General features: G+C 33.9%; 2 protein-coding genes across 2 annotated transcripts; both read right to left on the reverse strand.

Moving 5' to 3' along the window:
• Positions 1 to 2,117: 2,117 nt before the first annotated feature.
• LOC108325069 (uncharacterized) lies at positions 2,118 to 4,283 on the reverse strand. Its single transcript, XM_017558064.2, has one exon. It carries the CDS (start codon positions 4,204 to 4,206, stop codon positions 2,254 to 2,256), a length of 1,953 nt encoding a protein of 650 aa, XP_017413553.1. The 5' UTR covers positions 4,207 to 4,283; the 3' UTR covers positions 2,118 to 2,253.
• A 6,387-nt stretch (positions 4,284 to 10,670) lies between these two features.
• LOC108325705 (protein HOTHEAD) lies at positions 10,671 to 13,190 on the reverse strand. Its single transcript, XM_017558801.2, has 5 exons — positions 13,109 to 13,190; positions 12,230 to 12,874; positions 11,622 to 12,019; positions 10,985 to 11,535; positions 10,671 to 10,872 (listed from the first exon to the last, which is right to left on the reverse strand). Exons 1-5 carry the CDS (start codon positions 13,188 to 13,190, stop codon positions 10,830 to 10,832), a joined length of 1,719 nt encoding a protein of 572 aa, XP_017414290.1. The 3' UTR covers positions 10,671 to 10,829.
• Between the last annotated feature and the right edge of the window lie 9,584 nt (positions 13,191 to 22,774).

Here is a 22,774-nt window from a genome sequence, read left to right on the forward strand (position 1 = left end):
TGGTGAGTAAATGGTTAAAATATTATTTTTTTTAAATAATATTAAAATAATAAATAATATTAAAATATTAATGAATAGTAAATTTTTTTACCTATAAATAGCCATGGGAGGGAAGGGTATTTTGCACCAAGAAAAGAGGAATCAAGTGAGAGCTTGAGAAATAGAGAAGAAAGAGCTAGGGAGAAATTTTTAGTTGCAAGAAGAGTAGAGGTTCTGAAGGGTTTCGGGGAAATAAATTCAGATCAAGAGGAATCTGGAATAGAGGTAGGGGAGCTAACTTTTCTAAGCTTTTATATTATGATTTAGTACTATTTTATTACTATTCATGTCTTGAAATTATGTATGAATATTGTTAATGCTTACTGTATGTTTATCTATATTGATATTCGGTGTAAATATTATATGCTGTTGTTTTGAATCTGTTAATAAGAAATTTGTTAAAAACTAGTTGAGGAACACTTTGGCTAAGGAAAGACTTGGTACTTAAGTTGTCCATTGTGACGCACCTCTCTTTCCTGGAAGTTTACTCGACAAGTTTTTAACTTAAATCTTGTGTACAGATTATGTACTGTTAAATTATCATGTAATATATCTTGTTGGAATATATTCAGTTTGTATGATTTATGAAATGATTGAAGTTTATTTGATTTGAATTTATGCATCTAAACATGTATGAGTATTACGGGGAAATGTCGTAAGGGTATAATATGAGTCGAGGAATGTGAGTATGGTATGAGTCTCGCGGAGAGATTCTGTAATGTCATGGTATGTGTATGAGGATTATGGGTAGATTTCGTAATGGTATAATATGAGTTAAGGAATATGAGCATGGTATGAGTTTAGTGGAGAGATTATGTAATGTCATGGTATGTGCGTATATGTTGATGTTGAGGGTCATGAAGTTGGAGGTTATCCTGATACTCTAATAATCATTCAGTCTCAAGTAGAGAATGATGAATTATGTGGTGAGAGGGGCAGGAGGTCCTGGTCTATGTGCCGGTTTAGGACATAGTGAGGGGACTAACCTTGTGAATGGTATGGAGGGCGGAATGTCCTGGTCTATGTGCCGGTTTAGGACATAGTGAGGGGACTAACCTTATGAATGGTATGGAGGGCAGAATGTCCTGGTCTATGTGCCGGTTTTGGACATAGTGAGGGGACTAAGAATGACATCACAAGTGAAAAACCTTCCGTTGTATCGCTCATCAACATATCGTTGGGATAAGTGCCTATTGAATATCGTGGGGATAAGTGCCTATTGGGTATTGTGGAATGAGTGTTTATTTGGGTATTGTGGGATGAGTGTCTATTGGGTATTGTGGGATGAGTGTCTATTAGGTATTGTGATGTTTATTAGGTATTATGGGACGAGTGTCTAATAGGAATTGTGGTATGATGGTATGAGGGTGTCTGACATAATTTATATGATGTTTGTAACGAAGTAATTATGCATGATTTGTTGCATGTTAGCTCACCCTACTTGTTTGTGTTTGTGTATGTGCGATGATCGTATAATTCGTTATACGGGAGTAGATGAAGGAATGTCGTTTGATCCAGTGACGATGTTTGACGTTGCCGCTTAGTCGTTTTAGGAGTTCTATTTGTCATTAGTACGTTAAAATACTCTGCTACGTTTAAGTTTAAAATTCTGTAGCTAATTTGAGGATGACTGTAATCCTTAATACTCTTAACTGCTTTCACATATTATGCATGATGACGTCCTTTCTATATATGCATGACGTATATTTTTGGGACGTTACAATAACAAATTTGCTACCATCTTTATTTCTAACTCTTTCTACCATGATAGAGACTTAAACATGTAGATACTGATTGTCATTTGTATTTATGAGTTTGTTCAGAAACAAGTTCTCACTCTCTTTCTTATAAAAATTGAATATCAAATATCTAATATATTTTCAGAAATCCTTTTTGTTGCTGTCTTCAATCCTTTTATAGACAAGTTGGAAATCATAAATATCTATTATTGAACTTGAAGATATATTAGAAAAATATAATTCAATATTATACATGTTATAAATTATTAGTTATTTTTCTATTCATTTTATTATTTCATTACAATTATACACAATCCTCTCTTACATACAAATATTATCTTGATTCAAAGAATTATTTTATTTCTTTCTCTCTTCATAATCTGCATACAAGGACAAAATACAAATCCTCGTTAAAATCCACACCCTTAAGTCTTCTGTGTATCACAAACCAGAAGAATAAATGAAATTTACTGAATTAAACTTCAATTGTTTTCTGATTTAGAGCAGTGTATCTCCATCTCTCCTTCTCCACAAAATCAGCATCAAGGAACCTGGCAACAAAAGTCCATAGTTTATATACATCTTCAAAATTAGCCAGGAAACTTAATGCAGCAGTAACTACTGTTACTCCTAGTTTATCCCTATCTTTCTTCTTGTTGGTGGTTAGTCCCCGGCCTCTTCCTTCTTTGGTCTGTAGAACTTTTCCCTTGTCTTCTGAATACTTATCTGCAAACCAAATATGATGCAGAAACCCATAGCTGAGAGATATATTGTTCCTATCAGCAAGTTTCTGCACAAGGACGGGCTCAACCTTCTCGCCTTTCCAATCAAACACATTGAATGCCAAAGCAGGCCCCCTATCAAATTTTACCTTTGGGCCATAAATCTTCACTAGTGGTTCCCCTGCTGCATTAGGGTGCTTCAGCTTCATCATGGAGTTCACCAGCCAATTTATCAGGTACCTTGTTCTATTGGTGATCATTGTCAATCCCAAAGAGTCCACTTGATCCAAACATCTGCATTCAATGTTAAATCCCCCGTTCTCACCATGTTCTGCTTTCTTATTTTGAAGGCTCTCAACCACTTCTTTTGCTTCAACACTTCCAGAGCCTTTTTCTGGCTCTGCTGCTGCCACCATGATCTGAAGCTCACATGATTCTTCTTCAACTTTTAAAGCTTCCGAAGTTTGTATCCGACCAGAGAAAGAATTTAAGGAAGACAAATCTTGGTCTTGCAAGCTAGATAATGGTTTTTGTTTGCAGTTCCCAGAAGAACACTTATCTTCTGATGACTGACGTAGAAACCTATCTGGTACGAGGTTCACAATTCCTGCGCAAGAAGAGGATTCAAGAGTGGTAATAGCAGATTTCTTGACAAAAAGGCATCCAAACCCTGATGGATTTTCTCCGAAGACCTTGTAAAATGAGCAGATGAGAAAGTCGGGTTGAAAGAGAGATAGGCCAAAGCTATCCATGTCTTTGGGACCCAATGCACAAGCATCAATCAACACATGCCATCCATTCTCCTGTGCTATGCTCATCCACAGGTAAGGATATCTTGCTCCTGTTACCCTGGAGTGAAGTGGAAATACGAAGAGACCCCTCTTCTTTTTCTTCTTCTTCTTGCTAACAATCATCTTCCTCAGTTTTGTTGACTGAATCCTCAGCCTTGACCATGAGAACTCTGCTGACATGGCCTTGGCTCCTCTCTTCTCCGAGCAACAGATCATTGCTTCCACTGCCTCACTCTCATAGTCATAAACTGTCAGAAGCTTCTTGCTAGATTGGAATGGATACGAGTCTGCCACAAGTTTGAAAGCTGAAGTTCTGTTTGCTGTGAAAACCATGAAGTAGTCATTTTCAGAAATGTTGAGAAACTTCATTATTCTTCTCTTCATGGCAGACTCAAACTCTGACTCCTGCCCTCCATGAAGCAAAAGTGTTTTCAGATTCCCAGTCTTGTAGGATATGCTAAAGAAGGGAATATCCGAATATTGGGGAGGGGATAGAGGTGTTGAAGAAGAGGCAAGTTGGGTTTTTGAGGTGTCATGATGGTGTTGGCGTTGGTAATAAGAGAAGAGGCCAATACCAATGTAGTCAAGGCATGATTGGTTGGAGAAAGAGAGATGGTAATATTCCTTAGCTCTTAAATGGTCCACTTGGTCAGTTTCGGAGTATTGAGGATACACTTTCTTGAATTCACCGAATGATTCATGAAGAGAAGGAAGGGACTCGTGGTTGGTGAATTTGGTGTTTGGGAAGATATAGGATGACGTCGTGGCTACAAAGCTGTGGCGACACTCTGCAGAACTGTTTCTGGGTTTGGTTGTTGTGTTCTGAGATTGAGGTGGTGGAGGATTGAACAATAAAGTAGGGCAACAACCTTGAGGGCATGATAGGGAGCCCTCGTTTTGACCAAGGGACTGCATCTTTTTTTCTTCTCTGCACTCAGACGAATTCTGGTTGTTATATATACCTGTTTGACAGATAGATTTATTGACAATTTATTCTGTGTTGTAAACAAACATAAAGATTACAGAACTTTTGTATTGATTTATCTGTAATTATGTGGCTGACACAGTACTGTGTGAACACACTGACAAGGTCAGGTAGCACAATTTGGACTATTTCTTCTTTTCTTGGGTAGTTTGTCAAGTTGACCTCTTAGTTATATTGTGTCTCATAGTCCAATCAATCTGCTTTAAGGCGTGATGGTGGTGGTGATGGATGTGCTTTGGGGGATTTCCTTACACGTTATATATAAAGAAAAGGTAAAAACATTTCTTGTTGCACCTAATTAAATTATTTTGTTTACTTTTACTGACCAGTGACTCCTCTCCAATTCTTTTGTTCTTTTGTCAATTCACCTTCTTCTTTTTTTAATATTGGCTATTCATGGTAACGGAGAAGTGAGCTTAAGTGATTAAAGGTAAAGTGAAGAACAATTGGCCATTGCACATACAGAAAAAAGTAATGATGCTGGTTTGATTTGTTTGGTTTTCATGAAACAAGCATAAAAATTGTTGACTGTGTTAGCTAGTAAAAAGTTAATTAGTTATTTAAGTTTGGTCTAATAGGAAATGTGGTAGAAAAATGTTTGGTGCATGGACACGTTTGTGAGAGTAAAAGGTGGAGCCAGGTACTTGAAAGCAATAGTAAGTGGAGGACAAAATGGTCGTTATCTAAGGCGGCAATATCGATTAGGTCGTAAAGAAAAGTCTATTGAAAAATCTCTAAGTACTTACGGACAGTGCTTGCTTGCTTAAGGTTTAAGTGTTGCAAAATAAATGAAAGCAAAAGGTGGATGATTGTGGATGCATTATTACCTGCACTTCCAAGATTGAGCTGAGGTGGATATTTGTCCGTTTAATGTGTGGATTTAACATTTTAAAAGAAAATTTCGAGCTGAGGTTACAATATTATTGGTTGGGATGCTTAATGTGTGAGGAGACTGGGCTCAGTAACCCAAATAAATCTGAGGCATGCTTATGATGAGGAAAGCCCTTTATTCAAAAAAGAACAAAGTGAGTTTGACTGCCATTAAAGTCACTTCAATTAACGAAAAAGAAAAGGCAAAGCTGCAGGCAACAGCACAAAGAAGGTTTGGTATGTCTAGCGGAAACCGAGGAAAATCAAGAGTGCAAAATTTGTTGCGAAATTAAGGCTTTTATTATATTATATTATATCTGTTCAATCTACCCATAATAATTTCATGCATTTAGGTTAAATAAAATAATAACACCTTGGCTCCCAAAATTTTGTTTTTATATTTCGTAACAGGAACATCGTAAAAAAGTAACATTGATGTGTTCGTCAGAAGAATAATAGAGACACGTGTTACGTATAGTAAAACTATTCACTTTAGTTAACCCTTCTTTCTACAATAACACACCAAAGAGTTTTGTTTACTGAAATTTAATTAAGCTTTAAATTATTTAAAAAACATCCTACATTTTCAGGTAGTTGCACCAATAAAGAAGATGTACCGCAGAAATAATGCTTTGAATGATCGATGGACAGCTCGTGTTTACTTTTGGAATTTGCTTTTATTCCATTTCTTTTTTATCCAATAATTTCTATTTACTATTATAACTTGGTTTGGTGGAGTGATGAGAGAACTTCTATAAATTAATTTATAAACAAACTAGTTTAAATTTATGAAAAAATTATTTTCACCTTTTTTTTAAAAAAAAAAATCCTCTTTTTTCCTAAATCAAATATGATATCAAGTTTCTTGTTTGAATTACTTTTTCATCTTCACCCTAAAATATTTACTTATTTGTTATTTATTAAATCATTTAATGGTATAAATTTTACTTTTTGATGATTATATTAAAAAAAGTTATCTTCTTTCATGTATAAATATATATATTTTTTTCTTACCTTTATTTTTCTAATTCCTGCTATTCAAAGTCACATAAACTGAAAAGAATATATAAATAGAACATGTAAAGACTAAAGGAAATAAAAATGTAGGAATTACAAGAAAAAAAAAGTTGAATATACCCAAATGAACAATTTTACTTTATTTATTCATCAACCCTCTCTTCTCCTTTTATCTACCACCAACTCAGGAATCAACCATTCACATTTTAACCATCCAGTTAAAAGATATTACCTCATATTCAAATATATAATTATGTTTTATAACCAAAATCCACACTTAATGGGATAGGTACCAAAAATAACTTTTCTGTCCACTGTATTAAATTTTTACATCAAGTAAAATTCTTATATATTGTATTTGGAACTATTGTGGGATGTGCTAAAAGTTGTGGATATGTTGTATTTATTGAACAAACTGGAAATTGTATGACATATATTGCAATGTCCTGTCCTCAAGTACTCATGGTGTCATTTTAAAGATATAAACCAAAAATGTGAAAATCTACTATTATAAATATCAAAACTAAATCATGAAAATTTTAAAATATAAATATACAAATAAAAAATTTCAAAATCTAAAACCATATATTTCTAATTGAAATGTATGATTGTATCATGTTCCTAAATCATAATTGTGAGAAATTTACTCATCCACGATTTATATGTGTAGTTAAAATTAATTCTTTTAACTAATACCTTTTAAAAAAAAATAATCGATGTACTTTTTTAAATTACTTAACATTGCCTGTTGTGAGATAATTTACTTTGAGCAGAATGTCCATATAAATTTCTTATAACTTTTCGAAAATTATATTAAAGGCTTGAAATATGTCTATGTAACTTAGAGATACTAACTAGCAATACTGGAACAGGTTGGAAATAATTTTTTATTTTTAATTTTTAATTTGGATGAACGTGCCTACCTACTCAAACGTAACCAGTCAAATTCAAATAATTTGATCAAAGATCAATGTAAAATTCAATTAATCCAATCAAATTTTATGATAAAATTAATTGTAAATAAAATTAGAAAATATTCTACATTAAAATATTCTAAATTAGAAAATATCAAATTAGTGGTAGTAACCAAAAACCCTTATTTTTCATAATAAAAAAAATCTTGTAAGAAAATATTAAATTAGTGATAGTAACTCTATTTTACCAATATATTTTTTTACAACATTTCTTTCAATACGAGGAGACATAGAAAAAAAAATAGTAAAATAAGATAAATGTCAAATAGGTAAAGAAGAAAATAATTATAAAAATTTTAAGTTTAATTAAGTTTTAAGTTTTAAGCTTTTGGTAAATTTGAGAACTTTTAATTAATTTTTTAATAAATTTTGTAATTGATTGAGTATTCAATAATTTATATTTTTCAATTGTGTTTTTAATGTTAACTTTGTTGAAGCAGTTGTTATCTTACAATATGTCATTTTACTATTATTAACCCACATGTTATTTTATTATTTTAAAATTGTATGATTTTATTATCTTATAATTTTATAATCTTCTTATAATTTTATGATATTATAACCTTATAATAATTTTATGATTTTATAATTTTATAATTTTGTAATTTCGTAATTTCATAATTTTTTAAATACAATAAATCTTTGAGGAATATTTCATCATTATGGTTTTTTATAAGAAAGTATTATATAATGGCATTTAAATAAAGTGATAATGTAAGATAAGTATAATGTTAATAGAAAAATTTCTAACAGTTATTGAATTGAAAAATATTAAATTTTTTAAGATTCAATATATATCACAAAAACTTAATAGTAACTCGATTGATTGTTATCAAATAACAATAGATTTAACATATAATTAAACCAAAATGTTATAAAACTAGGAGTGACAATAATATATATTTTGATTATATTTAATTATTTTATTTTATATTATATTATATGACATTACATATATAGTATATTATATTTAACCAAAGTGTAATGTTAACTTTGCATTTTTAGCACCCTTCACAACTTGACAGAGTAAGAACACCAACTTCTTCTGCATCATAGCAAATTCCTGATTTGGACAGTCCAAAAGGTTTATTGACAACGACATCAAAGTTATGCTCTTCTTACCTTTATGTTTGTATTTAATTTCAATATTTCCAACCTCATCAAGTCTCTAACTTCTATTTTTCTTAGTTTTAGTTAGGTTCTTTATGTAATAAAGTTTGAATATTTTTGTGGTGTTCATGTAAATATTAGAAGTATGAACTGAATGAACGGTTTCCACTATGTTCTGGATAACTATTCTTCTAAAAATATAAAACATAAACGATAACATTATACTATGTCTCTTTAATTATATCCAATAGTTTTAATGTGACTAGCACAATAACACTGGAGCTGTAGAAATTTAGTTTCTTTATTATAGTTATTTTACGGACTATGTTACTTTGATATTAAAAAAAATTACATTCAATTTACATCTATATTTTATCATTTAATATCTTTTTTTCTTTATACAAACAGAAATTTATTTTCTAATAATTATTTCATCCCTGAAAATGTTGTCAAATGTCTTTTATGGAGTCAAAAAATCGTTTTTCCTTTTTTATTCATATGTTCTGTTATTCAATATAGAAGTAGATTAATTCATTATACTTTAAAAATTAAATTAAATGATTAATTATATTTATTTGATGAATTATTATCATAAATATTCATGAAAGTAATTACTAATATTTGATATTAAAGAGCATTTTTAATATTCGAGTTTTACATGTCTAATAAAAGAAAAGTACTATTTGGATTGATGTATTTGGTGATTTGGTTTATACATTCTTTTTGTCATTGCAGTTTTTAGGGATACTTTCAGTTTCTTTCTTATTTTAGGATTTTGATTTATATGGTTAATTAATTAGTTAAAATCCTTTAACTTCTGCATGATCTACTATAACTGTATTTTAACATATCTGAGCATATTTCTCTTAATGGGACTTGGGTAGTGTATTAATGTAAAGAAAATAAAATTGTGGCATACATACTTCTACATAGTTGAAAAAACATGGGAATAACTACTTTAATAGTGACTTAGAACTATTTTAGATGAATTGGATAAGATAAGTGGCATGAAATTTTTATCTTTTTGGTTGAATTCACTCCTAACAACAACTATCACAGTCCACTGTTGGGAATGAAAGGTAATGCAAAAAGTCATGTATGTTGGTATTAGGATAAAAATTGTGTTTGCAGGACTAGAATTGTACAATATGACAAGTAGTTGAATAGATACAAGAGAAAGTGAAAGCATTATTGAATTGCAAAATCACATGTTAATCAAAGAAGAACATATCATCTCAGGAAGTTTTTCTCTACCTTAAGTGTTCTACAAGTGAACAATAAAGGACACACGTATCCATCAACTATATCGAACTATGTTGTTACATTATGTTTCCTTAAAAAAAGTTGTGGAGCTATAGAAGAAGAAGATGAAGTCAGTTGTGTGATCCCTTGCATAATGCTTCAGTGGCTCTCTTCAATGGAGTGAATGATCATATGCACCGAATAACGTACAAGATTACATGTTAAGCTAAAGCAGCAACAGGGCAACTCTCCTTTGGCAAGATATTTCATGAGGTGGTCATGTCATTTCCTGCCAAGAAAGAGAAGCCCTATGACTGATTTGCTTATTCACTATGATATTTTGTGGAGCTAGTTACTGCTGTTGCCCAACAACGTTCCATGAACATATCAATTTATAATCTCAGGACATGGAATAAACTAATTATCAAAAGCATATTCTTAAGGCTTATGCTGTGAATAAACTAATTTCCTTTCATGAGCACAAGTCATTCTCTTTCTCCATCTCACCTGCTTTTTAGTAAAAATGGGGAAAGTAGGTGAAAGTTAGATGCTTCTTCCATTTCATGAAGGTGCCATGGGCTTGTGGTACCAGATTTTTCAGAGCATATGCTAATGCATCTTTTTCTGTTACTTAAACTATGCTGTGTATGCAGCAACTTGTTTTGTAATGTTTATTAGTCCAACCACCATTTTAAGTGTTACATGTCTCCTTTCAAATTAATACTTGAACCATAAAGACAGAGAATTTTTTAAGATATTTTTGGGTAATGATAAATCTTGCAATTCTAACTTCATGTTATGTTATGACTGTCAATTTAGTTTTTGGTTTTAGACTCCATTCCAAGTCATTAATAATACAAGGTGAACTAATCTTAAAGAGAAAAAAAAGAGAATAATAGTAGTGAATTAATAATCTTCATCCATGTAGTTTACTGTTTATGAATTAAAATAAAAATACATATTTTTAATTAATTTTTTAACCGTACTAATAGGAAATAAAAAAAAGTAAGGATGTTTTAGTTTTGGAATAATGAATTTGTCATCGATGTATTAATTTAGAATTATAACCTAGGCGTTTTTAATTTACTTCTCCTCGTTATATTGCTAACTTTAAAAGGATTAAACAATTTCTCTCCAAATATTTTTTCTATCAAATTGCAATTATATTACTGAAATAAATATTATAATAGAAAAAAAGAACAAGTGCAAATGTTCTCCTATAAACAGATACAGCATTCAAAAGAAAGAGAAAGAGGTCTAAGTGACAACCCAAATACTACACAGCAAACTGATAAGAAACAACAGCAAATATGCACTCAATTGATCCCTTCACTTTTCTGTCAACCGGAGAATCTTTTGTTTATAATTTGTTCTCCCATATACCTGTATCAAATTGATAAAAGAGTTAATAAATCATTGATATTATTACTGTTATTATTATTATCAATATCAAATCATGACATCTATATACTAAAGTATTCCAATAATTATGTACCTTCCAAGCATCATGACAGTGGCTTGAGGATTAGTTCCAGGTGAGCGATAAAAGGTGGATCCATCAATTACCCTCAGAGCTTCGACCCCAATAACCTTATAATCATGATCAACAACTTTACCAGTGAGGCACCCTCCATGGTAATGCCAAATTGTTAGCACAGTGTCTATGCAATACTGTTGTAAAGAATAAGCAGTATTGACATGTTTTGGCCTCAAGTTCATTGGTATCAGCAACATCAAGTTCAATAGAGCTTGGACTGGCAAGTTGGGGTACCGGAACTTTGATAATGCTTTTGAGTTTACCACATCAATGATGGTTTTCATGCCTTCAACACAGATTCTCAAATCCTCTGGATCCTTGAAATAATTAAAGGTAACTGATGGATTATCACTAGGATTTGTGGTTATGAGCTCCAAATGACCTGTGGATCGTGGTCCTGTGATCTTTTCAATAATGATTCCTCCTTTCAGAGTTGGACCCGTTAAAAATCTAACCAAGTCTGCAACCCTCTGCGTGTTTTCTGAGGAAAACGTCGAAGGCTGACCAGACTTCAAACGAGAACAAATTTCATAACATATCACCCTTATTAGTAAACATTCAAATTCAAAAATCAAGCAGCATATGGGACACTGACCTGGTTTGACACAAATTCAAAAATCTTTTGAAGTCTTTCAGACCAAGAAGGGCCCAAACTTAATCCACTGCCTGTTTCAATGAAGCTACCAGACTTTGTGATGCCCACTGTTTGGACCAGAGAGACTTCAACAGGCAAAGGGGAAGGAACCACCAGAACGTTCATTGGATTATCTGCCATGTCTTGACCCACCCAGGGCCGATCCAAAACCACCGTGATTCCATGAGCCTGCAGATGTTTAGCAGAACCAATCCCACTCAGCATCAACAACTGTGGGCTTCCAATTGCCCCAGCTGATAAGATTATCTCATTCTTTCCTTTTCTGTTTAAGTATGCTCTATGCATCACTCCCATTGCATCTATGAATATTACTCCATAAGCTTCTGGTCTTCTTTTTCCTGTAAAAGAATATTCAAACGCATTGCCATCACTCTTACTACAATAAGGAAAACAAGGAAGCCAAGTTTGTTACATTTCATCACAAAATCAATCCACCTTACAAAAAGTTATAAAGTTATTAACAAAATCTTACAAAAAGTTGAAATTGATGAGTTAGTTCTAATTTATAAAAAAAAAAAAATTATTTTATCTTATTTTCTTCTCCTTGCCTGTGTTATATCTAAATAGTATCTTCTGCACTGTGGCATGGAGATAAACAGAAATGTTCTTGGGATCAGCATACTCTAACAAATCAGCTGCAGTGTGCCTGTTACCCTTCTTATCAAAAATTGTCCCTCCAATCTTCGTCCCATTTAAGTGATCATAAGTAAATTCATTATAAGGCAACACGCCTACTTCCAGCAACCCATCTCTCACTGCTGACTGCCACTGCAGCATAGGGGGCTCAAAAACCACTTTCTTTTCAACCCATTTATACGATTCCTCAGCCAAAGACTCATTCCAACCAGAAATCCTTATGTAGTCAGAGCTAGCCCTTGAATAGAAGCCTGCATTCAACACCGAGCCACCACCCAGAACACGAGCCCTGGCATTGAGGACCCCATCTGTGGATATGAACGGTTGGGAAAAAGATGAAGGGCTTATGTCAGCGAGGGAATTGACAAAGTTCTTTAGGTGGATTCGCTCTGGGTTTGTGTAAGGAGAACCTCCTCTTTCAAGGACTAAAACTCTTGCACCCTGTGAGAGAGTTGCTGCAAGGGGACACCCACTTGTTCCTCCACCAATGACAATGTAGTCATAAGACAAGAATGGTGGAGCAGATGTTGCTTCTCTTACAAATGCGTACTTTGAAGCTGCATGGACACAAGAAGATAAAAAAGAAATGAATGAGGTGAAAAGAGTTACAAAGAGACACTACAGCCATCAACCAAACCAACTAGACAAAAGAAACCTTCTTGTTCTCATTTTTTATATTTTCAATTCTTTGATGAAAACAAACTAATAGTAAAACCCCTTTGTAACAACAATATGGGACCCCAAAAAAAAAATTGAAAAGGAAAAGTCGTACTTCACAGCAAAGCATTTACCTTTACCAGAATGAGATAAACCAGAAAGCAATATGCACTCAACAAGAAGTGCCCATATAAATTTATCCAACGTCCAACCCATTGATTGATGTGTATCTTCACTTGTTAGGAAAAGAGTTCTGAAACCCTTATTATAACCAGAAATTTAAAGTCACCACTACATGCACTACCCTTTGCTCTTGTCTGTTCAACTACATTCAAAGCTTGTCTCATTCCATACAAAGATCAAGTGTTCTTGAAATTGTCAAAATGCATGAAGCGTGACAGGGACATCGATTAGATCTTTTAAATTGTCCTATAAACTATACGTCAAAATAATTTGTGGTTAACCAGCCTACTTCATTGTTGTATCACAATCATAAAGAAAACCGTATACAACTCTCAAGATTAGAGAGGGATAAAGACACGACAAACGAAAGTATTTAGGATATCCAAACTGAAACAACCTTTCTTGTAAATTAACCTACATTCTTTTTTCAAAGAATCTTATATTGTTATTTTAACACTGTAATAGTAAAATCCACGAGTCAACTAATCAACCTTAGATTTTATCTAGAGATGAACTTACTCCTTTTGAAATGCACAAGTAATTTATTTAAATTTTGTTTGACTAGAGTATATTGAAATGCAATATTTTAACATTTAATGGGTTAGTTTCATATGTATTTTGTAACAATAATGTATTTTTATTTTTTTGCATTCAAACAACATTTACAACAATAATGTAATCTAACATTTATTTTCTTTGAAGTCTTAGAATACACTATATGTTTTTATACTTTTTTTTTGTCATGTAGGGTAAGATATGTATATGAAGACATCTAGGACATTTGTGCCTAAATGTGTTGAGTTTGTATTATATCTGGCAACTGACTGTGAGACAAACTAATCAAGACAGATAAATATCATTAATAGTCAATTAATACGTTTAATGGTCATATTAAGGACAAATATACAGTATTTATGAGTGATTGACAGGTTATATTTGCCAAAAATATACTGAACTAATGGTTAATCAATGGACTTGGTTGCCACAAGTCCTATAAATATACCATTGGTATCAAGGTACAGAGATATTTTTCTCGATCCTAATAAAATATGGACCTCTTTATGAAACATATCTGACTTGAGCGTCAGAGTGTCTTCTGCACGTCAACAACTCATCAAAGTGGATAGCATTCTCGGAGAGGATTGAAGATCAAAAGAGAGCAGAGCAAGGAAGAACGACCGACCCTCCAACCAATTCAACCGAAACAGAGTCTTATGGTATGATTATAAGATAAAGAAGTCTAGTTGAATACATGTCAACCAATCACAACAATGTTTCTCACATATCTCAATACATCTTGACCACCTATGCCTAGATGTCTCGGTCCTCGTATATGATCTCGCGTCATAATGGCTTGGCTAAATACATGTTGGCCAATCAAAATCGTTGACTGAGTTGATTAACTTAAGATCATGATTAGGTAGATGAATTAACCAAAAACTAATTAAGGTAATTAGTCATTTGGGCCAGTTCCATTCAGGTAAAAAAATCCATAAACATGGTATAAATAGTAAAGTACATGAGGTACATTAATTATGTTAATTAATTACTGCATTTATTACCTTCTTACTTACTTAGTTGACTTGTGTCGAAGTGTCTTCTACAGGTACAAACCTTATTCAGCTTGAGGAGGACGAGTACCTTAAGGTCAGAGCTTGGAGTGTTCAGAGTTTGAGTATTTGTAGAGTATAATTGACATTGCAAGAACAATTGGTGCCCATTGTAGAGCTGGCATATATACTTTGTGAAGAAAAGAGTTATATGGTTTCCACAAGGAGCAGGATGATCAGAGCAAAGGAAGTAGGTTTATGACTCTTCTTAGTTGACATAGCTGTGATGTTAGAAGCGCAAATGAAAATGCAACAAGATTTGTAGAGTTTAAGATGAGAAGTGTTGAAGAGATGAATGCCTTAAGGCAAAAGAACGCCAAACTCAGAAGGGTCGAGGTTAAGCAGTAATTGGCAAATGGAAGAAAAAGGAAATCCTTGAGAATGTAGGATCAGTGCAAAAGGTTGTATCATCCCACCTCCACGTTGCCCATGAAGTAGAAGGGAAAAGCAACTATAAAACTCGACGGGCAACAGACAACTCCTCAGCAAAAGGAGGAAATCGTTGACATCCCTTTGTTGATGGCATCACGGATACCTCACTCCCTAAGCAATGGAAGACCTTGACACTAGATCGATATGATGGTAACATTGATCCAGATGAACATGCCATCATATACGTTACCCAAGTAAGTATGTATTTGATTGGTGATATTGTTATGTGCAAAGCCTATTGTACAATCTTGAAAGGAGCATCCTAAAGTGGTTTACCCGCTTACCCCTTTACTTCATCGGTTGCTTTACACCTTGACATCATCCTTCACACCATTGTTCACCACATAGTAGGCATTGTGTTTCAATTATACAAACCTCAACAAGGCTTGCTCAAAGAACGTCTACCGCTATCCAATATCGACCGATTGTTGGATGGGGCAATCAGTCGCAATTAGGGATGGCAAAAAAATCCTTGAGTACGGGTATCCGCGACGGTTAGTTACTACCCACGGATAACAGGTAGCGAATATTTTAATACTCGCTTCTAAACGGGTTGGGTGCGAGTATTAAACTATCCGTCCCATGAGTACCCACTATCCGCAAAAATAAAATATTAATTTTTATTTTTTAAATTAAATTTAATTAAAAATAAAATTAATTTATATTTTATTTGATTAAAAATTAAATTTAATTTATATTTAATTTACTTTATATTATATTATATATATTTTTTTGTAATTTTATTTAAATTTTATTTAAAAAATATATAAATATTTTTTTTATTTTTTTTGTTATGTGCAAGTATTTTCTAAGTGGATATCCATGAATAATGGACGAATTACGGATTAGATTTTTTTTTATAAGACAAGTTGCCGGTAAATACTATCGGTGTCTGATCCCACTCATTGTATCTGTAGTCACAATGTATTGAGCTTTGTAAACATTTACGTAGGCTACAATCAAATTCCCATTGGAAACAAACGGAACATTATCTTTATAACATAAGATATCAACTATTATTATGAGTTCATAACTTTTGGTCTTAAAAACATAGGAACAATGTACCAAAACTTATTATGAATGAGCTATTCAAACACCTAATCAATAAACATTAAAGTATATGTAGACTAGTTTACAAACTGATAAATCACATCAATAAAGGACTTGACCGATGGACTTATACACAAGTTTGCTACTCTTGATATTTTCGGTAAGTTGAAGAGCAATTGTGATCGCTCGTCCAATCGGTGTCTAAGCTGGTTCAGTGTTTTTGTTAGCAAATCTATCTTATTATTAATTTAATAATGTTGAATTAGAATTAAATTCTAATACCGCGATATACCCCTACTAGTTTGGTAGCACCTATGAAGATCAACGTGTGATATCTAACCTACCCTTACATTTCCTTGTTACTCAACTCTCCCACTGCTTCATGAATTTCAAAGCATTGATGATATCCTCACTTCTCACCAAATCAATATTTTCTTCTGCCTCATTATATTAACCCAAAACTCTCTTCTGCCAATGGAATACTTACCCACGTTTTGCATTTAAAATTAAATATTTCCGATCATTGACTCTATATAATTAAATGTTCAAAGATTTTTAATCAAGCAGTTTAGAATTTAAATTTTAATAATAGTTCCAACTTCACTTAATTTAAAAATTTTAGTTAAAATCTAACACGTGAAATTAAAAAAAATGACTTTGTCAAACTGTCCCACTCTAGACCAAGTCCGCCAACCCCCTCATGACAGGCGCAAGTCGTCTCCCTGAGATGATCTATGCGGTTGAAATTTCAACTGCGACTATCTCCCACATACAAATATTTTGTATACATCAAATTAAAACAAGTTTAACTTTTGAAGCCTAAGCTACGAGATTAGGGTTGGGCATAATGTAAGACCCGTAAATTTTGGGAATGGTGGGGACATGGTGGGCACCACCCTTTCATTTATTGAGCTGCATTATTGAAGGGGCAGCAATTAGAAGTCACGAGAGTTGTCTTTTTGGAAGTGGGGAGCAAGAAAACGTCCGTGATTCTCTTGTGTTTGGCACCATGCAAGCTTGAAAGATAAAAGGAGGTACTCGTTTCTGAAATGGAGAAGAAGCCTTGCTACCTTGCTGCCATTTTTGTGAGAGAAGGAGAAGTTCAAAGCTTGGTGGAATTGCTTGGAGCTGCAAGTTTTGGAAGAGTTAGACTCAAAGAATTCACAAAGGAAGTCCTCAAGAGGTAAGGGGTGCTAGATTTTTTTGTTTTGATTAGTTAACCTTACTGTTTTTGTAGAAATCTAAAAGCTTTAGAGTTAAAAATGGAGGTTTTCTGGTTTTCTGGAAAACCTGCGATTCTGCAGAATCTGCAGAATCGCGTTCGTCCAATTTGGTTTCAAATTGGACGTTCGTCCAAAACTAGACAAATTGAACGTTCGTTCAAGTTGATTTGAACGCTCGTTTTCTTTAGCCTGACGAGCGTTCGCTCATGCGTTGCTCATGCGTTCATCCATTGTAGCTTGGTTTGGACGAGCGTTGACGAGCGGGGGATTTATAGTGGAAAGGTGTAATTGTGTACGTCTGTGAACGTTCGCCATTTTCCAGGTAAGGGAAGCTTATCTGATTTAATTCATGTTGAGTGCTTCGTTTGAACGTTCGTTAATTACTGTATGAATATATTGCATGATGTGCTGCGATTGGAGCTGCATGAACGTTCGTTGTTTACTGAGTGAAAATGAATATGACTAAGTTACGTTTGTTGTATGAAATACATGAGACTTGGATGATATGAACTATATGAAGATTGTAAATTGTACCATGACTTGAACGAATGGAATTTATGAAACTGTATGATGAGAAATGAACTGGAATGTAAATGAATTGAAAAAGAGTTTCCCTTCATATTGAATGTTCGTATTGAACGGTCTTTGACCGTTCGTGTTAACACCCAATTTTGTCCGGGTAATTTTTAATAAAAAATATATACTTCTTTCCTTTTTATGATGTTTACTTCATTTTATTTCACTTGGTTTTATCGATTATTATGTTTGAATTGATTTTATTTTGATGAGATTTTATTTTATATGATTTAATTTTATTTTGTTAGATCTTATATGATTTTATTTTATTTGGTTTTATGTGATTTTTTTTTAATTATATTTTATGTTATGTTGTTTAATTGGGTCTAATTTTATTTAATTTTATTTGTATTTTTATGTGATCTTAGATTTTTTTTTTACGTTTTTTCTTTATTTATGGAATGATTTGATTTGATATTTATTTTGTGGATAGCATGTAATTTTATTTGATTTGGTTTAATGCGGTTTAATTTTATTTGATTTGTTTCAAATTTACTTTATTTGATTTTGTCTTCCTTATTTGGATTTATTTCATGTAATTTTATTGTATGTGATTTCATGTGATCTTGTTTCTGTTATTTGTTTTTAGTTTTAGTTAATTTTGTTTGTTTTAAAACTTACTTTATTTTATGATTTTTATTTCTATTTTAGTTTTATTTATCTTAATTTGTTTTATTTATGGAATTAGTTGATTTTGATTAATATGATTTAATTTGGTAGTGATTTTATTTGAATTAAGATTCCAATGTGTCTTCTGTTGATAATCTTCCTATTGCACCTTTAGACATTGCTCCTTTCCAATTATTCTCCAACGTGCCAGCCATTCATTGTTCTCTTCAGTTAATCACTTTCTTTTCCTAGCCGCCCACTAAGTTTTCCAACCATACTTTCATTTCTCCTCTTCCACCAATTAACTTAATCCTTCACAAAAAGCCTGAATCAGATCAACAGGAAGCAATCGAAGCTGACAGATACCATCTAATTTTATATATACCATTTGAGGTATCACATGGAGAACAGTTTACAAATTTCTACCTTTACCAATCCTCCAATCACAGCTACCGACACTCTCACCTCTTACTGTGTTAAAGCCTACATAATTCACAAGAGAGGGGGAGGAAGAAAAACACAGCTACTGGGGAGACCCATCATTCTACACTCTGACCAATCTTCATCCTAACCCATAAACATCTCTCGGCCATCCTTACAGCCGACACTTATGAGCCAATGAAACCCGCCGACAATTTGCGTTCTTTTGCCAATTTAAGCAGAGGGAAATCTATCAATCGGGGCATACCCACGGCTACTTGAGGCCATCATCATCCGACTCTCATCATTTTCCAACCTCTATTCCCCTCCATCAACCTAACATCGTCACCTTCATTTTACCTCACGGCCATTTCCCCAATCTTCATCATCTTAATATCATCTTCATCCATATACCACCTCCAGCATCATCTCTTCATCCTTACCCCTTATCCCACAACCATCGGGAACACCCATCATCATTAACCCTCACTTGTAGTACCAAAATCCCCAAAGTCGTTTCCCTGCAAGTAAAGAGAATTAATCCAAACACCCAAATCAATACACAAATCAATACACAGAGCAGAACTAATCCAGTGTTTACCCCTCCCTGGGTTACCAATTTCGAAACAAAGAAGAGAAGGAGGGAGGAAGCAATGATGCTGGCCGGATCGGGGCGGCGTGATGTGGTGGCTGGTCCAGAGAGGCAGTGACTCGGTGGTCATTTGCGGCGTGGTAGCTGGATCGGAGAAGCAGTGGCGCGCCAGACTGAATCGAAGAAGCGACGACCCCGGCTTGGTGGTTGCAGCAGCTGACGCAGCGGATGGCCGGCATCGTTGGTGGCTGCGAGAGCGTGTCCAGATCGCGGTACAGCGAGCAGCGGAAGAGGAGAGCTTTCGCCTCCATCGGCAATGGCTCCGACAACGAACGTCGTCATGGACCGTGGCTCGCGGCTGCCGTTCGGGCGGAAGTTTGGTTGTACGTGGAGGAGCTCAGCTACCTTTGGATTCAAATGAAGAGGAAATGAGACTTTGGTCTCGTTTAGCACAAATGGGAGGAGGTGGCAGCACCCCTTGGGCCAGATCCACATAAACAACAAAATAAAAAAATAATAACAAAAAAAATATAAAATGAAATTGAAACAAAACAAAAAAAAGTATTTTCCTCCTTCACGCACCCCGTCATTTTCATTTTCATACCTCCATTTCATTTGGCTTAAGCCCATTCTTGCTAACAAAAATAAAAAAGAAAGAAGAATTGGGCTCACACATTTCAGGATACACCACCAGTTTCATCCTTTCACTCCTAACAGATACAAAAGTTGGAAAGAGGGATTTTGGCCCAAACTAAGGGGGCTCCAATTTTACTCCGCACGCAACACTGGTTTTCATCTATGCACTCCTATTCTTGTTGGTTTGATTCTCTCGCTTTATTTTTAAGCCTTTATTTCTTTATTTTTATTACTTGTTTGATTGTTAGTTTTTTTTACTGTATGTAACCCTTTGTATGATACCTCACTTGTATATTGTATCTTATATTTTGTCAGATTTGTTCATAAAAAAAAATTAAAAAAAGTAAAAATAAAAATAAAACAAAAGACAAAAAGAAAAATACAAAATTAAAAGATAAATTAAAAATTACAAAAATATGTTTTAAAGGTTTAGGCACATGTGTGATCGCACGCATCGTCCTTGTGCCAAAAACTTTTTCTCTTTCTTCAAAAAATACCAAAAATACGTTTCAAAGGTTTAAGCACATGTGTGATCGCACGCATCGTCCTTGTGCTAAAAAAACCTTTTCTCTTTCTTCAAAAAATGCCAAAAAAATATGTTTCAAAGGTTTAGGCACATGTGTGATCGTACGCATCGTCCTTGTGCTAAAAACCTTTTCCTTTTTTCAAAATCCCAAAAATATGTTTTAAAGGTTTAGGCACATGTGTGATCGCACGCATCGTCCTTGTGCCAAAAACCTTTTCTCTTTCTTCAAAAAACGTCAAAAATACGTTTCAAAGGTTTAGGCACATGTGTGATCGCACGCATCGTCCTTGTGCTAAAAACCTTTTCATTCTCCTAAATAAAAAATACAAAAAATATAAAATCTTCAAAAACTAAAAAAACATCTATTTTTCAAACTACAAACAATATCGCCTTCCAGAACTACGTGATCCTTGATTCTCCATCAAAAGTGGAGATACGTAGGAGCAAGGCCAGTCCTTGTCAGGCTCACTCTCCCAAAAATCCAAAATTTATCCGAAACAATTTCTCAATCAATTTTCAAACAAGTTTCTCAAACAGTTTTCTAAAAGAACTACGTAACCCTGATTTCTCATTCTGCATGAGAATACGTAGGAGCAAGGTCAATCCTTGTCGGGCCCAAAAAGCTAAAAAATAATTGTTTGTTTTCTTTAGCGTTTTATTTTAAGGGGAAGTTAAATACTTTGAAAACCACATCCACATTCGCACATTTAGTTAAAGGTACTGCCTTAGGGCAGGCGTTGTAGGGTGCTAATACCTTCCCTACACGTAACCGACTCCCGAACCAAGAATCTGGTTCTATTTGACCATGCCTTATCATTTTATGGTTTTTCCGTAGTTTTCCAGAATAAACTATGGTGGCGACTCCAAAATCTCTTTTTCAAAATTAATAATTTATTCTTTTTTATTGGATCGTCGTCCCGTCGCGATTCCGGTTGCGACAGATGGCGACTCCACTGGGGATCACCAGAGAGTCAGGCCATTTAATTAGATGTGCGAATTCAATGTGGTTTTTCTTTGTGTTCTTCTTCCCTTTTTTCTTTATCCTTATTTGATATTTGTCATAATTGTATGTGTGTTTGTTTTGATTATATTGAACCCTAGGGTAGAAAAACATGTTATATCTGCCTGGGAATTTTCTGGTTGTTTTGCAGGTGAGGGTTTGGGGTGTACAATTGCATTCTCCCTTCACACACACACAATATGCATATCATGAGTGGGGCCCTATACCCGGGTCTGAGCGCAACTTAGAAATAGAGGGGTTGTGTAGCGGTGTCATTTGGGACATACTTCCTGTTTGGCTATCGTGAGAACCCCAGCCAGAGTCTGTTCTCTTCATTTGTGTCTCCACATCTAGTTGATTACTCTGACTGTTGTGGAGAAACAGTGAAAAGAGCCATAGCTCTGGTGGCCTGATTTAAGCATTAGGGAGCTATCCTTGTGAATGCATATATTTGGCCTTAGAACTTCAGTCATCCAACCTTTGATAAGGCACAAAAGGGAGAAATGTGTATTCTTATAACCCTCATGTTCGCTTAATAAAAATCACGCACCTTGTACATACCTCTTTATCCGTTTTTTTTTTCTTTTTACTTTTTCCTTCTTTCTTAGCTCATGTTTTTTTTTATAGTCTTGTCACGTTTTGTGGATTCTAGTCAAAAATTATAAAGTTGTGATTAAGGCCTTAAGCTAAAAAAGGGGAATTAACATGGAATTTTGAGTCAAGAGGTATTCGAGTTCATACATTTTGACGAAAAGATGCACGTCGAGTAAAGGAGGATAATATTGGTGTATAAGATTTTGTTGAGTCTGTTAGAGGTGGAGGTCCAAACATCAGAAATTACTACTTTAGCCCAGTACTATGATCCACCACTAAGGTGCTTCACTTTCCAAGATTTCCAACTAGTGCCACCAGTGGAAGAATTCGAGCAAGTCTTAAATATGGA

This window comes from Vigna angularis, chromosome 3 (genome assembly GCF_016808095.1).
Source record: "Vigna angularis cultivar LongXiaoDou No.4 chromosome 3, ASM1680809v1, whole genome shotgun sequence".
Lineage (NCBI taxonomy): Eukaryota > Viridiplantae > Streptophyta > Magnoliopsida > Fabales > Fabaceae > Vigna > Vigna angularis.

Excerpts from the sequence above, each read along its gene's own strand:
- LOC108325069 (XM_017558064.2), bottom strand. The coding sequence starts at position 4,206 with ATGCAGTCCCTTGGTCAAAACGAGGGCTCCCTATCATGCCCTCAAGGT.
- LOC108325705 (XM_017558801.2), bottom strand. The coding sequence starts at position 13,190 with ATGGGTTGGACGTTGGATAAATTTATATGGGCACTTCTTGTTGAGTGC. Across the intron at positions 12,020-12,229 it reads ACTATTTAGATATAACACAG|GAAAAAGAAGACCAGAAGCT; the intron begins GCAAGGAGAAGA and ends ATTCTTTTACAG. Across the intron at positions 11,536-11,621 it reads TTGAATTTGTGTCAAACCAG|TCTGGTCAGCCTTCGACGTT; the intron begins GTCAGTGTCCCA and ends TCTCGTTTGAAG.